The sequence below is a fragment of the Mustela lutreola genome, chromosome X (genome assembly GCF_030435805.1).
Source record: "Mustela lutreola isolate mMusLut2 chromosome X, mMusLut2.pri, whole genome shotgun sequence".
In the NCBI taxonomy this organism is placed as follows: Eukaryota; Metazoa; Chordata; class Mammalia; order Carnivora; family Mustelidae; genus Mustela; species Mustela lutreola.
Window position 1 is genome coordinate 112,498,649 of NC_081308.1, and position 21,309 is coordinate 112,519,957.

The 21,309-nt window shown below is 55.6% G+C and overlaps 1 protein-coding gene across 3 annotated transcripts in view; it reads right to left on the minus strand.

Moving 5' to 3' along the window:
• Positions 1-1,434: 1,434 nt before the first annotated feature.
• ELF4 (E74 like ETS transcription factor 4) overlaps positions 1,435-21,309 on the minus strand; it is a 41,817-nt gene continuing 21,942 nt past the window's right edge. For 2 of the 3 annotated variants that reach the window (XM_059157046.1, XM_059157047.1), the window contains exons 2-9: positions 15,475-15,757; positions 11,060-11,231; positions 10,540-10,632; positions 9,009-9,200; positions 7,992-8,075; positions 7,723-7,915; positions 6,756-7,133; positions 1,435-5,883 (exon numbers count right to left, since the gene is read on the minus strand). In XM_059157046.1, the coding sequence (XP_059013029.1) occupies positions 5,082-5,883; positions 6,756-7,133; positions 7,723-7,915; positions 7,992-8,075; positions 9,009-9,200; positions 10,540-10,632; positions 11,060-11,231; positions 15,475-15,546 (1,986 nt within the window). In that variant the 5' untranslated portion in view covers positions 15,547-15,757 and the 3' untranslated portion in view covers positions 1,435-5,081. The remainder of the gene's footprint in view (positions 5,884-6,755; positions 7,134-7,722; positions 7,916-7,991; positions 8,076-9,008; positions 9,201-10,539; positions 10,633-11,059; positions 11,232-15,474; positions 15,758-21,309) is intronic. The other variant, XM_059157048.1, reaches the window with a different exon arrangement.

Below are 21,309 nucleotides of genomic sequence, written 5' to 3' on the forward strand. Positions count from 1 at the left end.
GGGTTGGGCAGTAAACTGCCCCTTCCACAATCTAACAAGTGAAGCTGTTCAGTGTTCTATCGCGTCCTGCCCCTGCTAAGACGCGTGTGTTTGTGCGGGTGTGTTTGTGTGTGTTTTAGGGAGAATGGGGTCCTCCCCAAGGGCGGCCGGCTTAGCTGCCCAGGGGAGGTGCCCTGCTCCGGCCTTCTGGACCCCGCAGCGGGGCGGGCCAGGACTCCACGTGTTCTCCTACACCCCGGGTTTCCACCGCGAAGGAAGCTGGCCCGCCTTGGTGCCCGGCCGCCGGGTGCCGACGCCTCCCCGGCTCTGCACCAGCCCCGCGGGGAGCCCGGGCTCACGCTGCGGGTGGTCCGGGCCCTCCGCTGGCCATCGAACTCCGATTTCCAGGTGGAAAGCGGCGCCTCGCGGCCCTGCAGCTAAAAGCAGGCCGCGGTGGGGAGGCGGGCCGAGTCGGGCGGCCTGCGGCGGGCGGCGGCGGGCTTCGGCGGAGGCTCCCTCCCGGCACCTGGGGAGAGCGGCGGCCCGCGCGCCGGGCCCGGTGGGCCGGGTGCTCACCTGCCGCTTGCGGAGGGCGGGGGAGGGGGCGGTGAGGAGGCGGGGCCGGGCGCGGCAGGCCAATTGGGAGAGGACGTTCAGCCCCCGCTAAATTCTCCCTGGAAAGTGGAGGGTGGGGTCCGGGGGGGCCGGTGGAGTTCAAAGCTTGGGAGCCGTGGGAGGCCTTGGTGGGGGCCGGAGCCGCCCAGGGACTGTCGCGGACGCAGAGTCCGGAACAGAGGAACTGCAGGACGCCGGCCCCACCCCAGCGGCCTCTCCCATCCCGGGCTCTCCCGGGTCGTCGGCCCCTCATCGCTAGCTCGACGGCGCCACCTGCTGGACGTTGGTCCCCACGTCCGGCGCTCCTGGGGCCGAGGCTCTCGGAGGCTGCGACTCTCTGGGCCTCTCAGGCGGGAGAGCGGCGGGAGGGGAATGAGCGCCCACCTCGCGTCCAGGAGCTTCGGAACCAGCGACAGCCGAACCGCCTCTAAAAATATATTGTGGGGTCAGAAAGACCCAAGCTGGTGAAAATAGCTTCTCGCCGCGCCCCTTCCATTGGGCCCAACATTTCTGCCACTGGGTTCCACCCAGGGGTGAGGAGATCGTGCTGAAGCTGTCGGGGGAAGGGGGCGGGGCAAAGGGCGGGAGTTCAGGAGTCGCCCGCGGCTCCTGGTGACAGCGCAGCACAGCTGGAAGCCGCCTGGGGGAGGGGAGGGCTCCTCCTCGCGGATCCTTTTTGGGAGCGGGGGAGCGCAGACGCGCGCGAAGCAGCAGCTGCCTGCAGCGTTACAGGAGGGGTCCAAAAGCTGCGAAAGCCCCCAAGTATGGATTGTTTTTCTCCTCCCCCTTTTGCCTGCCACAGTCTAGGGCTGAAATCCCCGTCATTAGAGACAAGACTCATTTATTCTTTCCATGAACATTTATTGAGCACCTACTGTGTGCCAGGCACTGTGCTAGGCGCTGGGGATACATCAGTGACTAACACACAGTCCCTGTCCTTGAGGAGCTCACAGTCTATTGGAGGGGCAACATACATAAAAACACATAGCTAAGGAGCTACCATGTGCCAAGTGCTACAATGAGAGGTATAGGCCAAGTGCTGTGGGAGCCCAGAGGAAGGAGTAACACAGCGGCTGCTGGGGGGTGAGGAGAGTGTCTCCTGACTCCATTACACCATGGCAGAGGCAAGGATGTTGCTGCCATGTGACTCTGGTGAAAATGAACCTGTCTCCTGAGGGTCTCCGCCAGCCCTCTCCCATAACTAGATCAGCACAGGTGAGTTGACCAGATTAGCTAATTTAACACTTTGAATTAGGAAAAGAAACCGGACAGGGAAGTTTCTTTAGGGGCAGGGAATGTTCAAAGTAGTAACAAGTCTCAGGGGCAAGGCTGGGGGGTGGGGATGGGGGGTACCATGAGGGCACTGAACCAGGGAGGACTGGCCCCGGGCAGTGAAGCACCTGGGGTGAGTGCCTGTGCAGAGGGGAGGTCAGAGGTCACCAACCTCAGACTTTAGTCCCCATCTCTCCACCAGCTCAATCAGTAATGTTCGCTGGTGCTCACTAGATGCTTCACATTGTGCCCTGCTCTGTGGGTGCTATGGCCCCCCACCCCTCAGAAGGGAACACACTAACTGGGGAGACGAAACAGGTCAAGTCATTGAAGATTTAAGTAACAGCTTGTGATTATAACAGAGAAGATGTCACAGGCTGTTCGCGATCAGTTGCCCAAAGAGTGGCAATAGCGGCGAATTTAGAATGAACTCATCTAAGGGTAGGCTGGTGTGGGGAAGCAGCTTCCACACATCAAGACTTACGGATGGGTTCGATTTAATCAGTACTAGCGGCGGGGGGTGGGGGGAGCACTCTGGCTGAGCAGAACCAAGTAAAGCAAAACAACAGAGGTGGGAAACTTCGAACAGAGGCAAGCTCAAAAGGCCAGCAAATCCCTGTGCCTGGGGAGCCATCCTTTAGGGGACAGGAAAACAAAGTGAGAGACAACTGGGAAGTCAGCTGGGACCTCCTGGGAAAGGGCCTTGCCAGGTCAAGGCCTTGGGGCCTCACTCTTGGGAATTACAACCCTGAGCTCCCCAAGTGCTCCCTCCTCCCTCCTCTAGGACCCCTGGCTGGCCTGGAGATTCAGCAAATACAGGGCTGGTGCTCAGCTGCCCCAACAGATCAGAGGCTCAGTATTCTGAGTATCACCCCTACCTACAGGTAGTGAGGGTCACTGAAGGGTTTTTAGCAGAGAAAGAGCAGAACGGGGGTGGGGGGGAATGAGACAAGTCACACTGTGGTGTGTGTTGATGTGTCTAGGAGAGCGGAGAGCTCTGGTAAGTCTGAGTTAGGCTGGAGGCCCCGGGAATGTGGAAGAAAGGCTAGATTTCAGAGACGTGGCGAACGGCCTGGACTTCAGAAGATGGGGGAGGGGACAGGGTCAAAGGAAGGCAGCCATCAGATGGCTCTGAAATGTCACGCTTAGAAGGTCAGGAAAATGGTGGCATAATGAACAGAAATAGGCAAGTCATGACAGCTTTTTGTTTTTTGAGGGGAAAGGTTGTGTGTGTGTGTGTGTAAAGACTTTAAAATTCATGTTTTAAAAATCCCTGTTTGCTAGAGGGGCTTGTGTTTGAGGCATGACAGGCATCTGGATGGAAATGTCCAGCCAGCCGCTCGAAATGTAAGCAGGAGCTGCCGCCCTCGACCTCAGACCCGTCCCCAAAGAGCCAAGCCAGAGCCAGAAGAACGGAGGAAAGCCTTTGGGGGGGGGGGGGCGCAGCAGGGTGGGGGGGAAGTAGTGTCACGAGCTGCCAGGGCTCTCGGGGGACGAGAACTGTGAAGAAGACATTTGATGTCAGGGAAGGGTATCAGTGACCTTCAGATGAGGAGTTCTGTGAAATCGGGGGTGGGGGAGGGGGGCAAGGCCACTCCCTAAACTGCCTAGCGCCTTTGTGCAAATTTTTTTTTAAGGTGACTCTTTTGCAGGATGTTTCACTTTCCACCATCAGGAATTTATCATAATAAACGGATTATATTAGAAGAAAACATTTTAATACCAAGTGCTGGAGGTGTGTAATAAACACACCTGCACACCCATAAATGGTTCTTTCCAGAGAGAGAAGGGGACAAGAACAAGAAGAGAGTGGGAGAGAACACAGGAGGCTTGGCAGCGACCAGGGGAGGTAGTTAGTTCAAGTGGATGGTTTTCTACTGAGGACATAGCCAAGGGCCTGGGCACTGATTCACATTAACCAAATTCACCAGATAATAGAACTGTTTCTGAGGCTGACGCGTCTTAGCTCTTAGGCTCGCCCCCAGTTTGGCTGGAGAGAGGCAAGCTAATGCAAAGAAGGGGAAGGAGGAGTGAAGCCGAGGGGTTCACTTAGGAGAGGATGGGTTGAAACGTCCTCAGAAAGAGGGAAGATGGAAGCAGGGGACCGGGCAGAGACAGAAGGGTCATGCGGGCTCACATCCGCCGGCTCCTGTCTTCTCGGCAGAGAGTCAGGGCTAGGTGTGGGAGTCGGCGATGAGGGCCAACAGTCCGCTCGAGGTCTGCGGTAGCCATCGTGGGGAGGTGGGCTGGCAAACCTACAAGGTGAGTAGAAGGCAGGCTGGGCAGCGGGCGCGCACGGGCAGGAGGGGAGGCAGCCTCAGTGTCCGCTGCTCCACGGCTACCCCAGCCACGCCGGACAGCAGGGAGACACTGGGGCAAAACTAATGAAGAGGATCCCCGGGTCGTGGGGGGTGGGTAGGCCAGTGTGCCAGCAAAGGCTGGTATTACAGCCCAGGCCCTTGACGCAAACATTCAATTAAGCCAGCCCTGCGTGGGGACTTCGTATCTGGGTCCGACCCTGTCCCTTTGAACTCCGTCTTCCCCAGCACACACATCCGTCGAAACCCTCTTCCCCTGGATCTGCTCCAGCTCTGTGACATCTCTCCCAGTCTGGGGGATCCAGCCTATACCCCATAGCCTCAGGGCAACTGAATGGTTTGTCCAAAGGGAACTAGAGAATGCTTTCCCTTAAGAAAAAAACCCACCATCTCTGCAGCTGACCCAGAAACACAGACCCTTGAAGACCTCACAGCTACACCCCCATCCTCCCCAAAGAAACAGAGATATAGACCCACGAGTACACACAAATACATACAGAGATATTCACATATGGGATAGGAAATTCCCCGTGGAGGGAACACAGACGGCGAAACAGCCCCACGAAAGGACTCTCCCCACAGAGCCCCTGCATCGGCCCCAGCCAGACTTCTCTGGAGGTTCTTTCTCCCTCCATCACCCAGTCAGCCCATTACCCTGACAAGAGCATATCCCCTAGTGCTCTTGAAGGCCATGGTCTGATGCCAGGGACGCTCAAACTGGGCATGGTGTGGCCACCGTGACACCAGGCAGGGGTCGGGAACAGGGGATCCGGTGTACTGAGATCCCACCAAAAAGTAAGGGCAGATGTCCTGCTTCAGTCAGTCTGCTAGAGGAAGTCCATATGAAAAGGATGCTCAACTCGGCCTGGTGAGGCACGCTTCCCCCAGCCCGTTCATTTATATGTCATGGGGCTCCATCTTGATAAGAGAAGTGGGATTGAATGGGGAGAAGGGGGCAGGGGTTGGGGATCTGGTCAGCAGGTTCCCAGAGGTGGTCACACTAGGCTCAGCCATAAACACGGACCCTGAGCCTGAGGAGAGCTCAAGTTCAGCCACTGGAGTCAGCCCAACAGTGGGGCGGCTGGGAGAAGAGAAAGTCTGGTTCCCCAGAAGGCTCGGATTGTGGGAACCCCTTGAAACCACCTGGGTGGGAAGTGGCTGAAGGTGAGCCCGATCCCTCAGGAGCTCCCTCAGGGTCTCTTCGGGAACCAGCAGCCCCTCCATCGGGGCCCCAGTCACCATGCCCTGCACATACGAGGAGGGCCTCAGCGGCCCCTCCTTGACCCCAGAGGCTGCGGTGGCACCGGAAGTCCTGATGAAGGCAGCGATGACAGTCCCGGGGGGCTGAGGGCTGGGCCCGGCCGGTCCAGCCCCTGCAACAGAGGATGGCACCGGGTTGGTCGGAAGGTTAGCCCCAGCCAGAAGTTGGGGGAGACCACTGAGAATCAGTGGAGCCCCTGGTGCCGCCACCTGACTTTCTTGGAAACTGGTGTTCAGGGGGAAAGAGGCCTGCAGAGTGAAGGTGTCCTTGAAGGTCGAAGCCGGCGGAACGCTCTGAAGAACGAGCTGTGTGGAAGCAGCACTGGCAGGAGGCCCGCTGGTCAGCACTGTGGTCAGTGGGATCGTCTGGAGGGTCAAGGCGGAGCCCGACCCCACTGGGGCCACTCCCAGGTGGATGTTGCCGGGCACCGAAGAAGCACTGAGAAGAAACAGAAAGCAGGTTTGGTCAAGGCGGGAGGCATCTCCCAGCGGGGTGGGGAGGAGGGCGCAGGAGGGACAGAGCTGGCTGGAGGTGTCCTCTTCATTGCTGCATCAGCGAACGTCCGCTGAGCACTTAGTAGAGGTCAGGAATCAGCCCCAAGGACCGACATGTGGTACTTCTCTCCGTCTTCTGAACAGCCACGCACTGAGTAAGATTAATAATCTGATCTCGCAGCTTGAGGAAATGGGAGCACAGAGAGGTTAGGTAATGTGCCCGAGGCCACACAGCTAGTCGCAGGCACCCACATCTAGGCCTTCTGACACCAGAGCTCCTGTTCCTCACCACCCCTCAGAAGGGCACCTCGCCCGCGCCAGCCCACTCACTGAGTGCCACACACACAGAGCTCAAACCCGGCCTTCTCAGGGGAAATGTGGAGACACTTCACCTGGACAAGCAGCAGCAAGAGCTTTCCAGGGGGCTCTGGAGGGCCTGAGGGAAGCACAACGGGCATCTCTGTCACGTTCTCCATTGCCACTTTTCTGCAGCGGAGGGGGCTAGGGGAGATGGGCCCTGACACGGAGGGCTCTGGTGACAGTTGGGGGAGCACTCTGAGATAACTGGAACACCCCCCAGCTGGTGACAGACGCCACACAGATCAAGGGCTGGCTTTGCCATTATTTTGGTGTGCAACCGTGGGCAAGTCACTTTTCCTCTCTTGACCAACAAGGACTCCACTGGCTTCCCAGGGATTCTGTGAGGTTCCCGTGAGACTGGAGATACAGCAGCACTCGGCAAGAGGTTGAGAACATCTCAACCCCACCGGACCAGAGGTACTCTGGGAAGACATGTAACGACTCTGGGGCCCTTACCTCACGGCTTTGGTGAGTCTGGCCTGGCTCTCTGGGAGAGAGGCCAGCACAGTAGAGGTAGTGGGGATCTCCTCATCTGTAGACAGTCCCAATTCCAGATTCGCAGACGGCGGTAAGCCAACATTCTGAACCTTTGGCTTCTCCCAGGAAGGGCCTCCCTTGCCCTGGGGAGCAGCTCTAGCCGAGACCCTGGAGCTGGCTCGTCGGGTGGTAGTGGTGGAGGAGGTTGAGGGAGTGGAGGCCTGAGGGGAGGCCGCCGTGACTTCAGTTCTCTCCTCATCGTCTTCGATCACCACTAGGTCCTTGGGCATCTCCTTAAACTGGTACACCAGCCTCTGCCCTTCCACTTTGGCAAGGATGCCTCTTTGGTAGTAATATCTGGGGGGCAGAGGGCAGGGCGTGGGGAGTTAGGCAGGCACACACCGCCCTCCGGGGCAGGGCGAGCGGGCAGTGGAGGCTGGCCTGCCAGCCAGATGCGAGTCTCAAGTCAAGGGAAGGGGTAAAGCCAACTCTTGGACTTTGAAGGCTTTAATGAAATTTCTGAGGACCCCCCCCAACTGCCGAGGATACGAAGGGCCATGAAAAGCCCTTTCAAATGCTAGCCCCACCCTGCTTTGGGGCAAAGAATCAGGGGGGAGTGAAGGATGGGCTGGTGGGGAACTCGGCGGTCTCCCAGCCCTGCAAGACCAATGACGGGTAACTCAGGTCTGCCTCCCTAGGCCTCTGGCCGGCAGAATGCCCTTCGTGGGGATGGGAGGCCCCAAAAGGCTCTTCTCTATAAAAAGAGAAAAAGCTAGGACGGAGCTGTAAGAGGGAGGGGACTGTGCCTCCCAGAAGGTGTCTGGGGACAGGCTTAGAGGCAAGCAGCACCGAGCATCAGCAGACCCTAAAGCAGGAAGGACGTCTTGGAGGAGAAGAGCTTGGTGAAGCCCCCAGGGCAGGGACTCAGCGCCCCAGCAGCTCCTACCTCAGTGCCCGCCCCATCGTCTCGTAGTTCATGTCAGGCTTGTTCTTCTGCTTTCCCCACAGCTTGGACACAGCTTTGGAGTCCACCAGCTTAAAGATGCCCTTCTCTCGCTGGGTCCACTTGATGTACTTCGGGCAGGTGTTCCTGTCCTGCAGAAGCGCGAGGAGGAACTCCCACAGGTAGATGGTGCTGCCTGCAGAGGGCCAGGTGGTGAGGAGCCACCCGGGCAACCCGACCCCCTTCCCACCCGGCCTGACTCCCAGCCCTACCTTTGCCATCCTTTGATTTCTTCCGTATGGGGATGCTGGGGTCAGTGACCGGTGAGGTACTGCGGTTGCCCTTTGTCTTCCGGACTGTGAGGAGAAGGGGGGGGGGAGCAGGATGAGGCTGAGACCATACGGAGGGCTCCAGTGCAGGCTCCCGAGTGGGGTGCCACGGCGGATAACGAAGAACCAGGTCACTGGGGCCAGAGGCCCAGGATCCCTGTCTGCAACCCCAGCCTGCGCGTTCCTGCGCCTGCCCAATATCCCGCCCTCTTGCTGGGGCCCCAGAGATGCACCAGAACTCTACTGCCCGGATGGCCGTAAGTGTAGTGCTGTCGAATGAGTCACCCTTCGATGAACCCAACCCGCCTGGCCTGATTTTGGAAAGGAGAAGGCAGCCTAAAGGTGCAGCTGTCGTGCAGGTAAGCGTGAGACTGGGGTTTGGGTCACCACAGTGACAAAGCAGTATCGGGCAGTCCTTGCCTGAGTAAATCAATCACATTGGGGGCTTGGGAAAGCCCAAAGTCCTCTCGAACAAGCTCCACAAGGTCTGAGGAGGAAGATAAGCACACTGCACGAGGCATCTTTTACAGGCAGAGGGCCCCAGACGGCCAGGGACTGGCCAAGGGGTCAAGCCTGGTATCTGAACACCAGACTAGGATGCAACCCATTTGGGATCTTCAGCATTTCTGCACGAGTTTACACATAAGCTGGGCTGATAGGAGCAGCGTGGGAAACGTCATGGTTTGGGCAGGCCAACCAATGAGGCCAGGCTGTACAGAAGGACTTTTCATCCATCCCTGTCACACCAAAGAGCAGTCCTCTAAATGTGTCTATGAGCCTTGACCCACTCACCTCGGACAGTCTCACCGACCTGCCCCCTCCTACTGCAGCCCCCTGAAGACAGACAGACATACACACACACACGGGGGGTATAGCTCAGGGGTAGAGCATTTGACTGCACACACACACACACACACACACATTCTCTCTCTCTCTCTCTCTCTCTCTCTCCTCTCTTACTTCTCTTCTTTGATTTTCCAGTCTTCTTGGCACTTTCCTCTCTGGGGACCTTCTCCTCTAGACAGTGCCCCTCCTGGTCATCAGTGTCACCTGCCCCGTTCAGGGCATCAGGCTCAGAGACAGGAAACAGATAGTTGGGCAGAGGGGCAGCTGGAGCAGGGTCTGCGTCCGGAAGCATTTCGGAGGTGCTGACTGCAAAGAGAAAGGCCTGAGGTGCCTGAGGCCCAGTGCAGGGCAGGAGTGTGGTCTCCCGGCACGTCAGAGGATGGGGGACTCCCGGGGAGGATGGATGAGCTGGCCCCCACGGCCCCAGATACAGGATACCCCTAAAAATGCCTCACGTGTCTCACACCACAAGGAGAGGAAACCTCTGCGGGGCTGTGGCCACGAGCTGGCCCCAATCACGGCTGCCACATTTACAGCCCACTGCTGGGAGTGGGGAAGTTCCAGGCAACACCCAGGGTAAAGGGCCACCTTGATTTCGTCATTCACTTGTTTTACAATGGGAAGGCGCCTCAGGTATCATTTAGTCCAATTCCTCCACTTTCCCGATAAGGAAACTGAGATCCAGAGATGCCAGGGCACGTGTCCAAGGTCACACAGCAAGCTGGCGCCTGGCACGTGGAGGCATGCAGTAAGTATTTGTTGAAGCCTGAGTGCACGTTAGTGACAGGGAAAGAACAGAAGTGCTGGGACTCTTAACTGGCAGCTTTAGGCTTTCTTTCCCCAACGGGATCCCAGCACCTCCTCGGGAGGAGGAGGGGCCGGAAGTCCTCCTGTCCATGAGTCAGGCAAAGGCCTGAGGGGGAGTTGGGCCAGGAGCCTGCCCTGGGGGCCTTCTCGGGAGGTGGAGGGGTGAGCTCCAAGCCTGGCACATTTCTAAATCATCCACACCCTGCATAGTCTTCCTGGGGGCCCTGGCAAGAGAGCAGAGGGGACCGAAGCCACCCTGGCAGATAGTACTCGGCCTTAAAAAGGAAGGAATTTCTGACATATGCTACAACATGGACAGACCCTGATGCCATGCTAAATGAAATAAGCCAGTCCCCAAAGACCACTACTGTGTGACTCCACTCCTGTCTCCTTTAAGGTCCCTATAGTAAGTAGTTCAAGTCATAGCGACAAAGAGTAGAGTGGTGGCTGCCAGGGGATGAGGGGAGGGGACAATAGGGAGTGAGTATTTAATGGGCACAGAGTTTCAGTTTTGCAGGATGGAAGGTTCTGGAGATGGATGATGGTGATGGCTGCCCAACAATACAAACGGACACTGAGGAATGGTGAAGGTAGTCAATTTTGTGTTATGTGTATTTTACCACAACTTAAAAATTGGAAAAGGAAACTCTCCCTGTCTACTGTTTCCCTGTCTCCAGTGCCCCCTGCCCCCGCACCATTCCTGCCCCAGCTCAAGAGCCTGTTTAAGCAGCCATCAGTGGCTGTGGGCACGCATGCTTGCGAATCCAGTGCACGGAGGTGATATTTTCAAAGGGCATTTTTTGTTGCCTTGAGTTAAGGCACCAGGGTTCACACTTACAGATCTGCTTCTCATCCAGGATGTCGTTGGGAGCCTCGACATTGAGCAAGACTTCAGTGGCTGACATGCTTTGTGAGGTTGCTTCATTGTCATCTGGATCCAGGTTCCATGGTGTGGGGTGCGAGGTGAGCAGAAAACAAGTTCCCTCAGTGCTCAGGGCCGGGGCAGAGAGCTCATCAGGGTCAGCCCAGAGAACAGTGCTAACGAGCTGAGGGACTTGGAAGGGCTAGCGCACCGCCTACTGCAACTCCCCACCTTTTCTCTGCACTCACCCCAGCCAGTCCCCCCTCTACGCTTCCACGTCCCGCACCATCTCGGAAGACCACGGATCCCCTGGGATGGTTTCCTCCTCTATGAGGTGGTACGACCTTTTGCTTGTCCTAACCACCCTATCTAATTCCCCACTCTGGGGCTCTGCCCTTGCTGCATGGGGTCACTGAAAGCCACTGTGGGCTACTACAGTCCCTGAAGACAGAAGCCCTTTCTCTTCCACACTCCCCTGCCCAGGAATGAAACAAACCTGTCAGCAAAATACTGCCCTCCAGGATCTGATCCTGCGCCATGCACAAGGTCCCGTCTGTTATGATGCCATTGTGAACGTCGTCCAGCTCCAGTCCTGAGTACAGATGGAGTAATTCGGGGTAGGGCACCTGCTCCACGATCACAGCTGGGAACACTGAGGGGTCTTCCAGCTATGGACAAGATAGGGATCTGGTTTAAAGCTCACCTGCCTCTGCCAGGAAAAAAAAAAAAAAAAATCCGGCCCTTCTTACAATTCTTCATTCTTGGAGCCCCCGGGGCTGTCCTTTGTATGGGATGACATTGCTCTGGGTCCAACCTCACTAGGTGAGGCTTTGAGTAGCTTCCTGATGAACAGAGATGGGGTAGCTCTGCACCACCTGCACTTAATCAGGAGCAGACAGTTTTAATTGGTTGTAGTTCTGGGTTAATCCATGGCGAAGGTTAGCGCTCAGTCTATGAGAATGGTTAGGCTCCTTCGCAGGCCAGTGGCAAAGGATTAGTCAATGGTGAGGGTGAAGGGCTCAGCCTACAGTCAGAGCTCGGGATCCAAGATTAGGGGCTCTGTGCACCTCTGAGGGTTCAGTCTCTGGCAATGAAGACGGAAGAACAGAGGCATTACAGAGGTGGGAGGTTGGGACCCAGCCCCTGTCTGGATGGGGAAGAGGGATCCAATTTCCAGCTTGATTCATTGGGTACACTGCTCATGTGGAGGAGGAGGAGGAGCAGGGTTGTGGAGAAAGAGAAGGGGGACAGTGCCTGCATATGGTGGGTTTGAGGTACTTTTGAGATATTTAACATGGAGATACCTATCAGTGAGTCAAAAATATGTGTCCAAGAGCTCAAAAGGGTGGACACAAAATCCCCTCGAGTGGATACAATGAGCAGGATGAGAATTTGACCCCTGGAGGGCATAGTTGTTCTCTAATCAAACAAAGCTAAATGAAAAAGGAGTGTGATTGGGGCGGCTGGGTGGCTTAGTCGGTTGGGTGTCCGACTCTTGATTTCAGCTTGGGTACTAACCTCAGGGTTGTGGGATAGGGCTCCTGTGTAGGGCTCTGTGCTCATGAGGTTATCTCCCTCTCCATCTCCCTCTCCCTCTGCTCCTCCCCCTGCTCGTGCTCTACTTTTTGAAGTAAATAAATAATTAATAAATAAATAAAAGCAAACTTCTTTCAAAAAAAAGTACTATGGGTGCCTGGGTGGCTCTGTTGGTTAAACGGCTGCCTTCAGCTCCGTTCATGATTTCAGGATCCTGGGATTGGGCCCATGTAGGGCTCTCTGCTCAGTGACAAGTCTCCTTCTCTCTCTTTCCCTCTGCTGCTCTCCCTGCTTGTGCTCTCTCGCTCGTGCTCTCTCTCTCTCAAATAAATGAATAAAATCTTTTTTTAAAAAAGGACTGTGGTTGTAACTGTCTTTAAAAAAAAAAAAGGTTTATTTATTCATTTATTTGAGAGACAGAGAGACAGAGAGTGCATGTGAGGCAGGGAGAGAGAAGCAGACTCCCTACTCAGCAGTCAGCCCAATGCAGGGCTTGATCCCAGGACCTCAGGATCATGACCTGAGCCAAAGGCAGACACTTAACTGACTGAACCACCCAGGCACCCTGCAACTCTTTTTTTTAAATTATGTATATGAAGAATTATAACAAATGTTTATAAGAATTCTATTTTGATTGCGGGACTTTGGGTGACTTTTTTCCCTTTCTTTCAAATTTTCTGTATTTTCCAAATTTTCTTTTATGTGGCTTTTAATTCTTTTTTCATGAAGAAGAAGGAGAATGTTCAGTTCTGCCTAATGCTCCTGAAGGATGCAGAAAAATAAAAATTGATTAAATGCCATTGGGTTCAGCCACTGAACAGTCACCCTGGCTGGAGGCCTTTCAGGGAACACAGGACGATGGATCTCAGAGAGGAAGGGCCGAGGCCATGGAGTTGAGAGCTGTCTGTCCAATATGGTGCCCACTAGGCATGGGTGACTATTTAAATGTGAATCTAAAATTTTTTCAAGATTAAAAGTCCAGTTCTTCAGTTGCGTTGGCCATAGTTCAAGTGCTCCATAGCCTCTTGTGACTAGTGGTCCTATACTGGACAGGACAAATACAGAACACTTCTAATATCTCAGGAAATTCCATTGGATTGTCCTTATCTAGAGCCAGATGTCCTGGATTTGAAACCAAGCTCTGCTACTTTAGCAGTGGGACCTTGGGAAAGCTACCTAATCTTGCTGGGCATCAGTTTCCTCATTTATAAAACGGGGGAGAGGGGTAAGTAAACAGATCAATGCACATAAAGCGTATAGAACGGGCCCAGTGTAGAGTCAGCTCTCATTGAGTGTTTGCGGTATCAGGGACTTCGAGGAGACTAGTAATGCTTTTATTGCTTAACCTGGATAGTGAGTTCATGGATGTTCATTTTATAATTATTCATATATAATGTATACATATACATAAATACATATGATTTATACACTTTTTTGTATTAAAGACACATCTTTTAATACAAATGGTTTCCTAAAAAAGGGAGAGAAAGGAGGTGAGCATGTAAGCACAGATGGTGGAGACTGTGCTGATGAACAGTAAGGAGTTAAGAAGGTGGTCTTTTGAAGGAGGTAGGTAGAAGGGAAAGTGTTTTGGGGCTGGGGAGGCCTGAAGATGTTCTGGGTTGAGGAGAAATGTCTGGAAGGTCTGAAGGATTTAAGGGAGAGACACTAGAGGTGACCAACAGTTTGAGGTCTTGGAGGCAGGAGAGACGAGATTAAGTACAGGTAGGAGATACCACTGGAAGGAAGAAGGACATTTCCTTGTCCCGGGTCAGCAGCGGGAAGGAAACAGGAACAGTGATGTCATCAGTAAAAGGGAGAAGGGAGGTACACAGAGGGTGTCCCTAGCTCTGAGTTTTTCTGTGAATTGAAGCAGAAGCTGTCTGCTGAGGGTGGAGAGGCAGGTGTGGGATCATGGGATCAGGAGGGAAGAAGAGCCCCCATAAAGAACAGTGACAGTTGCTGAGCAGACCAGAAAAGGCAAAAAAAAAAAAGACTAGTAGTATCGAGAACCCCAGTGTGGTTAAATTCTTCTCCCCTTCTCTTCCCATGGTGCCTTCCGCCAGGCTTGGCACACCACAGGTGTTAGGTAAGAGAGCAACTTTAGGTGAAGACCCAGCGGCATAGAAAGTACAATGTGCCCAGAGCCCACTAGGGGGCAGCCTTGGGTAGGCCACTAGAGGTCAGATAAAGTTTTCTGTCCCCATGAGGATTCAGCACAGAGAGCATTAGTATTAGGCTCTCTGTATTGTATTATTACAAATAATCCAACTGGATCTCCTCTTGGTGAAGGTGGGAAGACGGCAGCTAGATAAGGTAGGGACAGGACTTGCCCACGTGATACTGTGGCATCCCAACTGGGATCAGAAATCAGGACTCCTGGGCGCCTGGGTGGCTCAGTGGGTTAAGCCGCTGCCTTCGGCTCAGGTCATGATCTCAGGGTCCTGGGATCGAGTCCCACATTGGGCTCTCTGCTCAGCAGGGAGCCTGCTTCCTCCTCTCTCTCTCTGCCTGCCTCTCTGCCTAATTGTGATCTCTCTCTGTCAAATAAATAAATAAAATCTTAAAAAAAAAAAAGAAAGAAAGAAATCAGGACTCCTGACTCTTAATCTTTTGGTCCTTCTACCGTAGTTGGCTGCCTCTTCTCCAGTTTGTGGAAGGACAGGAGTGGAGGGTCACAGTGGGTGTGCCAAGACACCATCCAGTGGGTACAGTCAAGTGCACGGAAAACATGCTCTCTCAGCCCCAGTACAGAGCAAGATATGGAGTGGCGCGGCCCCAAGTGCTGCAAATCTGTCCTCCTTTTCACTTCCCCCCACCAGAGAACTGCATTTCCAGATCTGCATCCTCAGATTGAGGCTGAAAAGATGGTTCTGGAAGGGCCCATCAACCAGGCTAGAGACATGAGTCTGAAGGAGCCAGGGATTGGTCTTTGCCCTATGGGGCCACCTGGGAGAGCTGATGCTCACTATGTGGCTGTCCCGGCAACTTTCTCACTGTGACACTGCAGGTGACGGGAAGGGGGTAGACATGTGCATGAGGGTCTGTGTGTACCTCTGCGTTCAGCCCGCATTGCTCACCGCCTGACAGCCTAGACACTGTGTTTTGCAGCCGTACGGCTGGCTTGGTGACAGCAGGTACCCCGTGACTGCACATGGAATGACCGCCCAGGGACTACTGACTGGCCGCACGAGGGACGAGCAGGTGCACTGTTTGGCTGGCACAGAGACCCAATGGCCTGGACCTAGTAGGTACTTGATCAGTACTTGCCGGAGGGCTAGTAGGGGGGTGCTGCCTAGCTTGCTCTCTGCCGGCCTGTCTGTGTCTGTCTGATCATCCGCCTGGCCAACCGAGCTGTGTTCTCTGGGGCCATACCTGGTGGATATCATCCATCCCGTTGCTTGCAAACTCAAAGATCAGGTCACTGGGCTGCAAGGTAATGGCCATACTGTCTTCTCAGAGAGCTGACAGCAGGACTCACAGGGCCCTCTGGAGCTGCGGGGGTGTTCTTGACCAGGAGATGCTATTCAGGTACCTTGGAACTTAGAGCCTCTATCCCGAGCCACAGTAAAATAAGGGGTGTGGAGAGCTGGAGTAGGCGGTGGCCTATGCCAGGTTCAAGGCTGCATGCTAAGGCTGGGCCAACCACGGGAGTCACCTAGGGAGAAGGGAGAGACAGGGGCAATGAGTAAGGCACTTTCCTGGATGTCTAGCCAACAGCCAGACTGCCAACAGGGGAGGATGATGGGAGAAGAAAGGAAGCAGGTTAAAAAAAAAGGGGGCAGGAAAAGGAGTAAGTTAACTGAGTTGCGTCCGGTGGGAAGTGGCCGAGCCTCGGTGTGGGTCTGTCAATATCGTCCACACCTGAGCTGGCTGTGAAGACACACAGCCTCCTTCTGTGTTTTCTCCTGCCTCCTCAGAGGTGATAGATAGAGGGACTCTGGGCTCTCTCCACCCTGAAGATTAATCCCCAGGGTGTGGCCACAGGGGAAATCAGGGCACTCCATCCGTCCCTATAGATGGGACAGTAGCATGAATTCTTAAAATTCCCTTGGCTCAGAAAGAATCTTGTAGGGGAGGCTGTGGGTTAGGGACACATGGGGGTACCAGGTGCTCTTCCAGACCCTGCCTGGCTCCCTCTACCTTGGAACTGGTGGCCGCTTAGCTTCGAAAGGCAGAGTCTGTAGAGGAAGAAGCGTCTCACTGTGGGGTGTTATGCCAGCAAGCCAGCGCAGGTCTGACCCTTCTCCAGGGGTGGGGACTCTCAGAATTGGTCACGTCCCCCAGAGAGCCCTGAGACAGAGGGACTGGTGGGTCATAGGCTTTGGGCATTTATCGCCACCCGGCCACCACTGCCCCCCCCCCCCCCCCCCCCCCGCTGGAGAGGATGGCTTCTGTGCCTTGTGTGGGTTCACGCTCTTGCCTGAGCTTTGCTTTCAGTTTCAAGACTGAACTGTCACCCTGGGAACTTGAGAGGAGCCTCAGCTCCGGGAGGGGCCCACAGAGCCTTCCTCATCCTCCAGGGCTGGCTCAGGCACTCCCCCAACCTTTTCCAGGAAATCTGTCTGCTGCAGCCCACACATCTACCCTGTCCCCCGTGAGGCACTGATAGCATGCCCCCTAGACACCTGCCGGGGCGCCGGGGGCCTCCAGCTGTTTGCTGTGGCCGACCAGTGCCTACCTCCCGAAGCCTAGCTCCCACCCCCACGGCCCTCCTGCTAGCCTGCTCTACTCCTCTCCTCTCGATCACGGGGCCTGCCACCCCCAGGTACCACAGCTTTGGCCCTTAGGGTTGTTTTTAATGGTATCCTCGTGTGTGTGGACATAGGGTGGGTCTACAAACAGCCCGGCGCAACCACGAATGCCTGAAGAACTCGGTCCACGCACCACAGCAGGAGCGACACATTTGACTCCTATCTCCTTGACACACCTTCCCTCCAGGTCTGGCAGTGCCAGGGTGGCAAAGCCTTCTTCTCCTGGCCCGGAAAGAAATGAGGAACTTCAGAGAGGGGGAAAAGGGGAGGAAAGGGAGGAGAGGACCACGGGTGACCTCTCTGATGACCGCTCTCCCCCACAGGAGACACCCAGGCCTCTCCCACTTCCTTTCCGTTAGCCCACAGGGCTGGCTCCGCCTGCTCCCCACCCCCACCCTCACCCCCGCACCTTTCCACCGGCCCCCCAACGCAAAACTTCAAGAAGTCGCTCCACTCAACCTGTCGGGTCTGAGTTTCCCTTTGGGTGAATGAGACAGCCCTGCTAGGACGAAGAGGAGGCCCTGGGGAAAACTCGGTCTGGCCCGAGTCCCACCCCTCCCACCCCACCCCACCCTACCCCGACCAGGCCCTGCCTAGGACCCGGTCTCCGGTGGCCCGCCTGAGAAGCCTCCCAGGGCCATTTATGCTTGGAAGGTCTGTCTCCTCTAGCCAAAGCGCCCCTAGGCCCGCATTCCGCAGCTCCCCGCCCTCCCTCAGGCCGGCTGTCTGCCCCCAGGAAGCATTCTCATACTAATCAAATGAAAGGGATCACTTTCACCTAATCCCACTTTGTCTAAACACGAAACTCTGGTGTCTGCCCCCTCTCCCCGCAACGACGTCATTCCGAGGCAGCCCTTCCCTCCAGGTTTGCTCATCTCCCGCTTGTTTTCACAGATCAGCACTTCACGTTGGCGAGTTCACTGGTGCTCTCTGCCTACGGACCTTCCGTGCACCTTCCTGACCTCCCCCATGAGGCAGTGGCTCCCTTGAAGGCAAGGACGACTATGCTGGTCATCAGCAAAGCGTTAGCACCCCACACTGTGCTTCGCCTGTAGCAGACACTCGATTTATGTTCGCAGAACAAACACATGAATGAACTAATAAACGAACGAACGAACGAATGAATGAATGTTACTGGTCAGTCAGTACCGGTGAGGTGTATTTTCTGGGCAAGAAGTATAATCCACGTGGGGCACTTGCATGGCTCAGTCAGTTAGGCATCTGACTCTTGATTTCAGCGCAGGTCACTATCTCAGGGCTGTGAGGTTGAGTCCTGCCCGCAGGCTCCGTGCTCAGCAGGGAATCTGCTTTAACATTCCCTCTCTCCCTCTCCCTCTGCCTCTCCCCCTCCTTCCCTCTCTAAAAAACATATATCCCTGTATACATGGGTTGTGGGGTGGGTGTTGTGTGCCCTCTGTGTGTGTGTGTGTGTGTGTGTGTGTGTGTTACAGCTGTGTAGGTCTGCACTGTAATTTACCATGGGGGTTGTCACTGTGGGTGTGCAAACACACCACAGATTTACTTGCGTGCAGGGTGTGCTCGTGTGCCCCAAGCGTGGGGATGTGTGCACGAGGGCCTGTGTGTGTCAAAGGGCTGCCCTGGCCAGGCCAGCAGCGCCACAAAACTCCATCTTGGGCTCCTCCTCCTCCACGCCTGCCTTGGTGAGGAGGAGGAGGAGGACAGAGCCAAGCTGGTGCTGGCTCCAGCAAGCTGCGGTGAGGGGGGCTGGGACGGGCTGCCACTGTTGCTTCCCACTACCCAGGCCACCAAAAAGCCAAGATCCTATGCTTCCCGGGAAGAAAAATGCACCAGCCACAGAATATGGAGGTGGTGGAGGAGAAAAGGCAGCCCCACACCGTACTGGGTGGACGCCTTGGCCATAGGTGCAGAGAGCTTTGCAATAGCAGAAGAGACTAATCCGACTGCATTCTTTAAGTGTCCACACATCTAAGCATCTAAATTCAGGACCTGGTTGGTGCGGGTTCTGCCGACCCAGGGTTGGGGGCATTGCGAGACTCACCCAAGGCTGAGCCTGGTGTCCTGTTCTGTCCAAACCTCAAACCTCCAGCTAGGGGTTAGGAAGTAGCCATCCTGTTTTTGGCCAAGGCTAAGAAAACTCCCATCCAAGCCCCACCATGGAACCTTCCAGGCCAGAAAGTTTGCCCCTCCCCCCTCAGATGTTTGAGGATTTGAAAGTGAGAGGTGGGGAGAGGCTCATTTGCATGTTCACTCACTCTCCCCAGCAGAGGAGTGAACTACCCCCCAACTAAGTCCCTCAAAATAACCTCCCTCTCCCAGGAACCTGAAACCAAAAAAACCACCACCACAGAAGGCCCGCCCTGCTGGAGGCCAGAGAGGCCCACACCAGGGGCACTCCTCCCTAGTGTCCTCACAGACATGCTGAGACACAGCTTCAGTGGCCTAGAGCCCCGGACACCGCCTTGATGGTGAGCAGGGTGCTAGGTGGGTACACACAGACACTCGGTTCAAGTCACAGACGTGCCTGGGAAGTTCCCCACCCGCCCCATCCCTGTACAGATCACAGCTGGCTCCAGTCAGAGTCGGCTCCCAGGGTGGCAAGAGCTCCACTCCCTTCACTCCCCTGGAGGCCACAGCAGGATCCCTGGCTCCCAGGGCCTGTCCTACTTGCACTGAAAGCACAGTGTCTGGAGAGCAGATGGCCCCTGACACCGTGTGTGAGCGACTGCGTGCCACAGGAGGGAGCAAGCAAGCGACTGCAAATGCACACCTCGGGCTCCCTGTGGTTCTGACTGCATTTCAAAACCAAAATAGCCAAATAAAAGTGGTTTGAGCTGCTCCTGCGTCATCACAGCTGGGCCCCTTCAGATGTACAGACCCTTTCTGGGGCTGTCACTGGCGCACGTCAGGCGGTGTCCAGCACCCACCCAACTGGACTCCTCTGCATAGAGGAAGCAGCCCCTATGTGAAAGCCACATCCACGGTCTCTGTGGAGCGAGTTTAAATCTACACCCGGTCAGCTGAGCCAGTGGCTCTCACAGAATTGCTAGTAACACCCGGGGCATTTCCACGCACGCCAGGAAACATGGGGGCTGATGGTCAGCCAGGCCACAAAGCAGAGTTCTCCTTCTCCAGTTCCTCATCCTCTCAGAGCCAGCCCTCACTCCTGAAATACCCAGTCCTCCATGAAACCTTTCTGGAATTCTCTGGAAAGGAAGTGACAATTTCCTCCATGCCATTTCCCACTCTCTCAACGCCCCTCCCTCACAACCACAAACAAAATGGAAACTACCCCAGGAACAGCTGTACCCTCTACTTAAAAACAGCCCCTCCTCTGGCTAATAGTCATCCAGAAGCAAATTTGCATGCTGTCCCACGTGACCAGTGGGCTGTATTTAAGAGCCAGAGGGCCAGAGCCAGGGGTCCAGGCTGTAGCCACGGACTGAGCAGAAGTAATCCACCGTGGGACTCCCCCACAGCCTTGACTCTGACCAGCGAGCAGAGCCCTCCTCCTTGAGCAGACGCCCAGTGAAGGGGCCCCAGCCACAACTATTTTGTCAGCTCCTTCTCCTCTATTCCTTTCTTTTCACCATCCCCTCCATTTGAGATGAAATCAGGAAGGGGGAGGAAAAAAATAAAGGTTTTGCAAGGCCCGTTGGTTGGGGTTTCTCTTTGCTTATTTACAAGAAACCCAGTTTCCTTCCTTGGCCCTGGGTCACTGCCTGCCTCCATTGTAGGGCTTGCCACAGCTCCGATGGTGAGGGAGGCCCAGAGCTCATCTCAAACTGCCCTCGTCCTTTGGCAGCCCTCTACCTTCCCAGGCCCTGAGCTGTCCCAGCGGAGGGGGCGATTAGGGCTGCAGGAGGGGGCAGCCCCCTTACCCTCTCTCCAGGAGACCCTAAGCTCGCCCCACTGTGGGCGCTGTCCAGGTTGCAGGGAGGAGGAAGGAAGCCCCCTCTCTCCTGGCTGTATCCCAACCAGCTGTGAGACCCTGGAAAAGTCAGCCATCTTTCTGGGCTGTGCTTTCTGTCATCCTTACAGTGGGGGAGGGCGGAGGGTTAAGCCAGCTTTAGCAGATGCTCACTGGGGAGTCTCGGGTGAATGAAGACGGTGGTGGGAAAGCACTCTGGAAATTAAAAATCACTCATCCATAAGATGAGTTTCAGGTGACCTCCCAGAGAGCAAAGGGGGCCTAGGGCCCCCGTGAAGCCCCCGGAAGTCCCCCGTTGGCTCCAGAACATAGACGGGGTGGGGCTGGAGGCTTCCAGTTGCTGGTGTAGTAGAGGCTGGCTCCTGGCAGGGGCTGCCCCCCCCCCCCCCCCGCAGAGAGGGACAGGCTGCTTTGCTTGGAGAGGGGCTCCCAGTCCCCAGTCCTCGTCACCTTCACCCCACCCCAGCCCTTGAGGTTGTGGTTATGTGGCAAGAGCTCTACAGAAGCCCCAGCAGGGGAGGAGGGTCGGGGTGGGGGGGTGGGGGG